This window comes from Salvelinus alpinus, chromosome 2 (genome assembly GCF_045679555.1).
Source record: "Salvelinus alpinus chromosome 2, SLU_Salpinus.1, whole genome shotgun sequence".
Taxonomy (NCBI): domain Eukaryota; kingdom Metazoa; phylum Chordata; class Actinopteri; order Salmoniformes; family Salmonidae; genus Salvelinus; species Salvelinus alpinus.
The window spans coordinates 91,349,533-91,359,532 of record NC_092087.1 but is presented as its reverse complement, the minus strand read 5'-3'; the positions used below and the strand labels follow the sequence as shown (position 1 = coordinate 91,359,532).

Sequence of the window (10,000 nt, the reverse complement as noted above, 5' to 3'; positions counted from 1 at the left end):
AACTGGTCTGCTGCACTAACACCTAGAACCTAAAACCTGGTCTGGATTAACATCTATAACCTAAAACCTGGTCTGGATTAACACCTATAACCTAGTCTGGATTAACACCTATAACCTAAAACATGGTCTGTTTTAACAGCTAGAACCTAAAACCTGGTCTGGACTAACACCTAGAACCTAAAATTGGTCTGGACTAACAGCTAGAAACTAAAACCTGGTCTGTTTTAACACTTATAACCTAAAACATGGCCTGTTCTTACACTTATAACCTAAAACCTGGTCTGGACTAACAGTTAGAAACTAAAACCTGGTCTGTTTTAACACCTAGAACCTAAAGCCTGGTCTGGACTAACACTTAGAACCTAAAACCTATTCTGGACTAACACTTAGAACCTAAAACCTGTTCTGAACTAACACTTAGAACCTAAAACCTGTTCTGTCATAACACTTAGAACCTAAAACCTGGTATGGACTAACACCCACTAGAACCTTAAAACTGGTCTGCTGCACTAACACCTAGAACCTAAAACCTGGTCTGGATTAACATCTATAACCTAAAACCTGGTCTGGATTAACACCTATAACCTAGTCTGGATTAACACCTATAACCTAAAACATGGTATGTTTTAACAGCTAGAACCTAAAGCCTAGTCTGGACTAACACCTAGAACCTAAGAATTGGTCTGGACTAACAGCTAGAAACTAAAACCTGGTCTGGACTAACACTTATAACCTAAAACGTGGCCTGTTCTTACACTTGTAACCTAAAACCTGGTCTGGACTAACACTTAGAACCTAAAACCTCGTCTGGATTAACACCTATAACCTAAAACCTGGTCTAGATTAACACCTATAACCTATAACCTGGTCTGGATTAACACCTACACCCATTCCTAAAACCTGGTCTGGATTAAGATTTATAACCTAAAACCTGGTCAGAATTAACAACTATAACCTAAAACCTGGTCTGGATTAACACCTATAATTTAGAACCTGGGCTGGATTAATACCTATAACCTAAAACCTGGTCTGGATTAACACCTATAACCTATAACCTGGTCTGGATTAACACCAATTACCTAAAACCTGGTCTGGATTAAGACCTATAACCTAGTCTGGATTAACGCCCATAACCTAAAACCTGGTCTGGATTAACACCTATAACCTAAAACCTGGTCTGGATTAAGACCTATAACCTATAACCTGGACTGGATTAACACCTATAACCTAAACCTGGTCTGGATTAACACCTATAACCTAAAACCTGGTCTGGATTAACACCTATAACCTAAAACCTGGTCTGGATTAACACCCATAACCTAAAACCTGGTCTGATTTAGACCTATAACCTAAAACCTGGTCTGGATTAACACCTATAACCTATAACCTGATCTACTACTAAACCAAGACATAGTTAACACCTAAAACTAGACTAATCAAAAATCTAAAATCACCTGGACACTCTGTGAACCCTGGTTCTCTCAAGATGATCTCTCCGAACCAGACCTGATAACAGGGTCATGATGGGTCTACCAGTACTAACATACACCCAGATCATCTCTCAGAACCAGACCTGATAACAGGGTCATGATGGGTCTACCAGTACTAACATACACCCAGATCATCTCTCAGAACCAGACCTGATAACAGGGTCATGATGGGTCTACCAGTACTAACATACACCCAGATCATCTCTCAGAACCAGACCTGATAATAGGATCATGATGGGTCTACCAGTACTAACATACACCCAGATCACCTCTCAGAACCAGACCTGATAACAGGATCATGATGGGTGTACCAGTACTAACATACACCCAGATCATCTCTCAGAACCAGACCTGATAACAGGATCATGATGGGTCTACCAGTACTAACATACACCCAGATCACCTCTCAGAACCAGACCTGATAACAGGGTCATGACGGGTCTACCAGTACTAACATACACCCAGATCATCTCTCAGAACCAGACCTGATAACAGGATCATGATGGGTCTACCAGTACTAACATACACCCAGATCACCTCTCAGAACCAGACCTGATAACAGGGTCATGATGGGTCTACCAGTACTAACATACACCCAGATCATCTCTCAGAACCAGACCTGATAACAGGGTCATGATGGATCTACCAGTACTAACATACACCCAGATCATCTCTCAGAACCAGACCTGATAACAGGGTCATGATGGGTCTACCAGTACTAACATACACCCAGATCACCTCTCAGAACCAGACCTGATAACAGGGTCATGATGGGTCTACCAGTACTAACATACACCCAGATCATCTCTCAGAACCAGACCTGATAACAGGGTCATGATGGGTCTACCAGTACTAACATACACCCAGATGTTGTTCTTTCTGACTAGGACTGCACCTCAAATGGCACCCTATTCCCTGAATAGAGCCCTATGCGCCATGGTCAAAAATAGTGCACCTCTGGAATAGGGTGCCATTTGGGATGGAAAGTAACTGCTACTTGTTCCCTTCCTCCCCAGGTCCCGTACTTCATCGCTCCAGACCCCAGAGGGCTCCCTTCCATCCCTGAGAGTGTGAGTCTGCTGTCACTGTAATACACTAACCCTAACCCTAATCCTAACCCTGACCCTAACCCTGATCCTGATCCTGATCCTGACCCTAACCCTGATCCTGACCCTAACCCTGACCCTGACCCTAACCCTGACCTGTAACCCTGACCCTGACCCTAACCCTGACCCTAACCCTGACCCTAACCCGGATCCTGACCCTGACCCTAACCCTGATCCTGATCTTGACCCTGACCCTGACCCTGACCCTGACCCTAACCCTGACCCTAACCCTGACCTGTAACCCTGATCCTGACCCTAAACCTGATCCTGACCCTAACCCTGACCCTAACCCTGATCCTGACCCTGATCCTGACCCTGACCCTAACCCTGACCCTAACCCTAACCCTAACCCTGACCCTGACCCTAATCCTAATCCTAACCCTGACCCTGACCCTGACCCTGATCCTCATTCTGACCCTAACCTTGACCCTAACCCTAACCCTGACCCTAATTCAGACCCTGACCCTAACCCTAACCCTAACCCTAACCCTAACCCTGACCCTGACCCTAATTCAGACCCTGACCCTAACCCTAACCCTAACCCTAACCCTAACCCTAACCCTAACCCTAACCCTAACCCTAACCCTGACCCTGACCCTAACACTGAACCTGACCCTGACCCTGACCCTAACCCTAACCCTGACCCTAACCCTGACCCTAACCCTGACCCTAACCCTGATCCTGACCCTAACCCCAGAGGGCTCCCCTCCATCATTGACAGTGTTAGTCTGCTGTCACTATAATACACAGTTCTAATCATCTATGGCATGTGTAAAACTCATTCCATGGAGGGCTGAGTGTCTGCTGTTTTTTTCTCCTACCTTGATCTTGATTGATGAAGTAAAGTCCTTAATTAGTAAGGAACTCCCCTCACCTGGTTGTCTAGGTTTTATCTGAAAGGAAAAACCCTAATCCAGCAGACTCTAGGCCCTCCATGGAATGAGTCTGAGCTACAGTGTATCTGTATCCTAGTGCTACTGCTGGTGGTACATAGATAATACTGTTTGGTTCTAAATTCTGCTACAAATTCAAGTCAAACAATTCAAGTCACTGGGTCATACAGATGTATTCACAACACTGTGTCGTACAGATGTATTCACCACACTGGGTCATACAGATGTTAGATGTATTCACCACACTGGGTCGTACAGATGTATTCACCACACTGGGTCGTACAGATGTTAGATGTATTCACCACACTGGGTCGTACAGATGTATTCACCACACTGTGTCTGTAACGATCTGAGTGTCGGGAGGTGCGAAGTCAGACGCAGGAACAGCAGAGCTTCAATATGTTGAGTCTTTTAATACTCAACTTGCAAACACAATGTCCAACACGGACGTACTGGGAGTCACACACAACGGTCCAACGACACGATAAACAAACCCAGTCCACAAAAATAACATCCACTCCCGAACTCCAAAAGCCACAATGAAACAATCCCGCACAAAGAAGCCTCCGGGCTGGCTGACTAATAAGCCATACTAATTAACAATTAACTGAACACAGGTGATACAAATAAACACATAAGGAGGGGGAGGAAAAAGAGTCAGTGGCAGCTAGTAGGCCGGTGACGACGACCGCCGAGCGCCACCCGAACGGGAAGGAGAGCCTGCCTCGGTTGAAGTCGTGACAGTGTCGTACAGATGTATTCACCACACTGGGTCGTACAGATGTATTCACCACACTGGGTCATACAGATGTTAGATGTATTCACCACTGGGTCGTACAGATGCTAGATGTATTCACCACACTGGGTCATACAGATGTTAGATGTATTCACCACACTGGGTCGTACAGATGTATTCACCACACTGGGTCATACAGATGTATTCACCACACTGGGTCATACAGATGTATTCACCACACTGTGTCGTACAGATATATTCACCACACTGGGTCATACAGATGTATTCACCACACTGGGTCGTACAGATGTATTCATCACACTGGGTCGTACAGATGTATTCACCACACTGGGTCGTACAGATGTATTCACCACACTGGGTCGTACAGATGTATTCACCACACTGGGTCGTACAGATGTTTTCACCACACTGTGTCGTACAGATGTATTCACCACACTGGGTCGTACAGATGTTAGATGTATTCACCACACTGTGTCGTACAGATGTTAGATGTATTCACCACACTGGGTCATACAGATGTTAGATGTATTCACCACACTGTGCCGTACAGATGTATTCACCACACTGGGTCGTACAGATGTATTCACCACACTGGGTCGTACAGATGTATTCACCACACTGGGTCATACAGATGTATTCACCACACTGGGTCGTACAGATGTATTCACCACACTGTGTCGTACAGATGTATTCACCACACTGGGTCATACAGATGTATTCACCACACTGGGTCGTACAGATGTATTCACCACACTGGGTCGTACAGATGTATTCACCACACTGGAGTGTACAGATGTATTCACCACACTGGGTCATACAGATGTATTCACCACACTGGGTCGTACAGATGTATTCACCACACTGTGTCGTACAGATGTATTCACCACACTGGGTCATACAGATGTATTCACCACACTGGGTCGTACAGATGTATTCACCACACTGGGTCGTACAGATGTATTCACCACACTGGGTCGTACAGATGTATTCACCATGCTGGGTCGTACAGATGTATTCACCACACTGGGTCGTACAGATGTATTCACCATGCTGGGTCGTACAGATGTATTCACCACACTGGGTCGTACAGATGTATTCACCACACTGGGTCGTACAGATGTATTCACCATGCTGGGTCGTACAGATGTATTCACCACACTGGGTCGTACAGATGTATTCACCACACTGGGTCGTACAGATGCTAGATGTATTCACCACACTGGATCGTACAGATTTTAGATGTCACCGCACGAGGAGGCAAAAACAGACTTTCCTCCAACGCGATGTCCCCCAAAGGCCCTTCTGCTAACTGCTAGCTTGCCCGCCCCGGTCTGCTAACTGCTAGCTTGCTAGCCCCGGTCTGCTAACTGATAGCTTGCTAGCCCCGGTCTGCTAACTGCTAGCTTGCTAGCCCCGGTCTGCTAACTGCTAGCTTGCTAGCCCCGGTCTGCTAACTGTTTGCTTGTTATCCCCGGCCTACTAACTGCTAGCTTGTTAGCCCCGGCCTGCTAACTGTCTGAATCGCCATGTCCCCAGCCAGCCCAACCACTCACTGGACCCATGTGATCACTTGGCTACGCATGCCTCTCTCTAATATCAATATGCCTCGTCCATTACTGTCCTGGTTAGTGAATACTGTCTTATTTCACTGTAGAGCCTCTAGCTTTGCTCAATATGCTTTAACCAACCATGTTGTGCCACCTCCTACATATGCGATGACATCCCCTGGTTTAAACGTCTCTAAAGACTATATCTCTCTCATCATTACTCAATGCCTAGGTTTACCTCCAATGTACTCACATCCTACCTTACCTTTGTCTGTACACTATGCCTTGAATCTATGCTATTGTGCCCAGAAACCTGCTCCTTTTACTCTCTATTCCGAACGTGCTAGACGGCCAGTTTGTATAGCCTTTAGCCGTACCCGTATCCTACTTCTCCTCTGTTCCTCTGGTGATGTAGAGGTTAATCCAGGCCCTGCAGTGCCTAGCTCCACTCCCACTCCACAGGTGCTCTCATTTGTTGACTTCTGTAACCGTAAAAGCCTTGGTTTCATGCATGTTAACATTAGAAGCCTCCTCCCTAAGATTGTTTTACTCACTGCTTTAGCACACGCTGTCAACCTGGATGTGTTAGCCGTGTCTGAATCCTGGCTTAGGAAAACCACCAAAAACCCTGAAATCTCCATCCCTAACTATAACATTTTCCGCCAAGATAGAACTGCCAAAGGGGGCGGTGTTGCAATCTACTGCAAAGATAGCCTGCAGAGTTCTGTCTTACTATCCAGGTCTGTACCCAAACAATTCGAGCTTCTACTTCTAAAAATCCACGTTTCCAGAAACAAGTCTCTCATCGTTGCCGCTTGCTATAGACCTCCCTCTGCCCCCAGGTGTGCCCTGGACACCATATGTGAATTGATTGCCCCCCATCTATCTTCTGAGCTCGTGCTACTAGGTGACCTAAACTGGGACATGCTTAACATCCCGGCCATCCTACAATCTAAGCTTGATGCCCTCAATCTCACACAAATTATCAATGAACCTACCAGGTACAACCCCAAATCCGTAAACACGGGCACCCTCATAGATATCATCCTCACTAACTCGCCCTCCAAATACACCTCTGCTGTTTTCAATCAAGATCTCAGCGATCACTGCCTCATTGCCTGCATCCGTAATGGGTCTGCGATCAAACGACCTCCCCTCATCACTGTCAAACGCTCCCTAAAATACTTCTGCAAGCAGGCCTTTCTAATCGACCTGGCCGGGGTATCCTGGAATGACATTGACCTCATCCTGTCAGTAGAGGGGATGAGTTCTCATCCCGTCAGTTCTCTGCTGCCAATGACTGGAACAAACTGCAAAAATCACTGAAGCTGGAGACTCATATCTCCCTCACTAGCTTTAAGCACCAGCTGTCAGAGCAGCTCACAGATCACTGCACCTGTACATAGCCCATCTGTAAACAGCCCATCTATCTACCTCATCCCCATACTGTATTTATTTATTTATCTTGCTCCTTTGCACCCCAGTATCTCTACTTGCACATTCATCTTCTGCACATCTACCATTCCAGTGTCTAATTGCTATACTGTAATTACTTCGCCACCATGGCCTATTTATTGCCTTAACTCCCTTATCTTACCTTATTTACATTCACTGTATATAGACTTGTTCTTTTCTTTTTTCTACTGTATTATTGACTGTATGTTTTGTTTCTTCCATGTGCAACTCTGTGTTGTTGTATGTGTCGAATTGCAATGCTTTATCTTGGCCAGGTCGCCGTTGCAAATGAGAACTTGTTCTCAACTAGCTTACCTGGTTAAATAAAGGTGAAATAAAAAATAAAATAAAACATCAGTCAGGAGAGGCTTTGAAACTAGGGAGTGCACATCCTTGCAGCCTGCCACAATCCACTAGATAATTACCCTTCTCAGACACACAGAGCTCTTTCTGAGAATAAGCAATCTATTCACAGTCAAGTGGATATAATGATGCATAACATATAGAGATAATATAATCAACTATAAAAGTGAAACTATAACATACAGATAGAATATAATGACATAGAACAGCGAAGCTATAACATATAGACATAATATAATGATATAGAACAGTGAAGCTATAACATATATAGAGAATATAGTGACATAGAACAGCGAAGCTATAACATATAGAGATAATATAATGACATAGTTTCACTGTTCTATAACATACAGAGAGAATATAATGATATAGAACAGCGAAGCTATATCGTATAGAGATAATATAATGATATAGAACAGTGAAGCTATAACATACAGAGATAATATAATGATATAAAACAGTGAAGCTATAACATACATAGAGAATATAGTGATATAGAACAGTGAAACTATAACATACAGAGATAATATAATGATATAGAACAGTGAAGCTATAACATACAGAGATAATATAATGATATAGAACAGTGAAACTATAACATACAGAGATAATATAATGAACTATAAAAGTGAAACTATAACATACAGAGATAATATAATGACATAGAACAGTGAAGCTATAACATATAGAGATAATATAATGAACTATAAAAGTGAAACTATAACATACAGAGATAATATAATGATATATAACAGTGAAACTATAACATACAGAGATAATATAATGAACTATAAAAGTGAAACTATAACATACAGAGATAATATAATGGTATAGAACAGTGAAGCTATAACATATATAGATAATATAATGATATAGAACATTGAAGCTATAACATATATAGATAATATAATGACATAGCTTCACTGTTCTATAACATACAGAGATAATATAATGACATAGAACAGTGAAGCTATAACATACATAGAGAATATAGTGATATAGAACAGTGAAGCTATAACATACATAGAGAATATAGTGATATAGAACAGTGAAGCTATAACATATAGAGAATATAGTGATATAGAACAGTGAAGCTATAACATACAGAGATAATATAGTGATATAGAACAGTGAAGCTATAACATATAGAGAGAATATAGTGATATAGAACAGTGAAGCTATAACATACATAGAGAATATAGTGATATAGAACAGTGAAGCTATAACATACAGAGATAATATAGTGACATAGAACAGTGAAGCTATAACATACAGAGATAATATAGTGATATAGAACAGTGAAGCTATAACATATAGAGAGAATATAGTGATATAGAACAGTGAAGCTATAACATACAGAGATAATATAGTGATATAGAACAGTGAAGCTATAACATACATAGAGAATATAGTGACATAGAACAGTGAAGCTATAACATACAGAGATAATATAGTGATATAGAACAGTGAAGCTATAACATATAGAGAGAATATAGTGATATAGAACAGTGAAGCTATAACATACAGAGATAATATAATGACATAGAACAGTGAAGCTATAACATACAGAGATAATATAGTGATATAGAACAGTGAAGCTATAACATATAGAGAGAATATAGTGATATAGAACAGTGAAGCTATAACATACAGAGATAATATAGTGATATAGAACAGTGAAGCTATAACATATAGAGAGAATATAATGACATAGAACAGTGAAGCTATAACATACAGAGATAATATAATGACATAGAACAGTGAAGCTATAACATACATAGAGAATATAGTGATATAGAACAGTGAAGCTATAACATACAGAGATAATATAATGACATAGAACAGTGAAGCTATAACATACAGAGATAATATAGTGATATAGAACAGTGAAGCTATAACATATAGAGAGAATATAGTGATATAGAACAGTGAAGCTATAACATACAGAGATAATATAGTGATATAGAACAGTGAAGCTATAACATATAGAGAGAATATAATGACATAGAACAGTGAAGCTATAACATACAGAGATAATATAATGACATAGAACAGTGAAGCTATAACATACATAGAGAATATAGTGATATAGAACAGTGAAGCTATAACATACAGAGATAATATAGTGACATAGAACAGTGAAGCTATAACATATAGAGAGAATATAGTGATATAGAACAGTGAAGCTATAACATACAGAGATAATATAATGACATAGAACAGTGAAGCTATAACATACATAGAGAATATAGTGATATAGAACAGTGAAGCTATAACATATAGAGAGAATATAGTGATATAGAACAGTGAAGCTATAACATATAGAGATAATATAGTGATATAGAACAGTGAAGCTATAACATACAGAGATAATATAGTGATATAGAAC

At 41.4% G+C, this 10,000-nt stretch overlaps 1 protein-coding gene across 4 annotated transcripts in view; it reads left to right on the top strand.

Annotated features, from left to right (window-relative positions):
• Positions 1-10,000, top strand: part of LOC139568222 (DENN domain-containing protein 1B-like) — a 50,853-nt gene that overhangs the window by 21,165 nt on the left and 19,688 nt on the right. For all 4 annotated transcript variants that reach the window (XM_071389970.1, XM_071389969.1, XM_071389971.1 and 1 more), the window contains one exon: positions 2,507-2,560. In XM_071389970.1, coding sequence (XP_071246071.1) covers positions 2,507-2,560 — 54 coding nt within the window. The remainder of the gene's footprint in view (positions 1-2,506; positions 2,561-10,000) is intronic.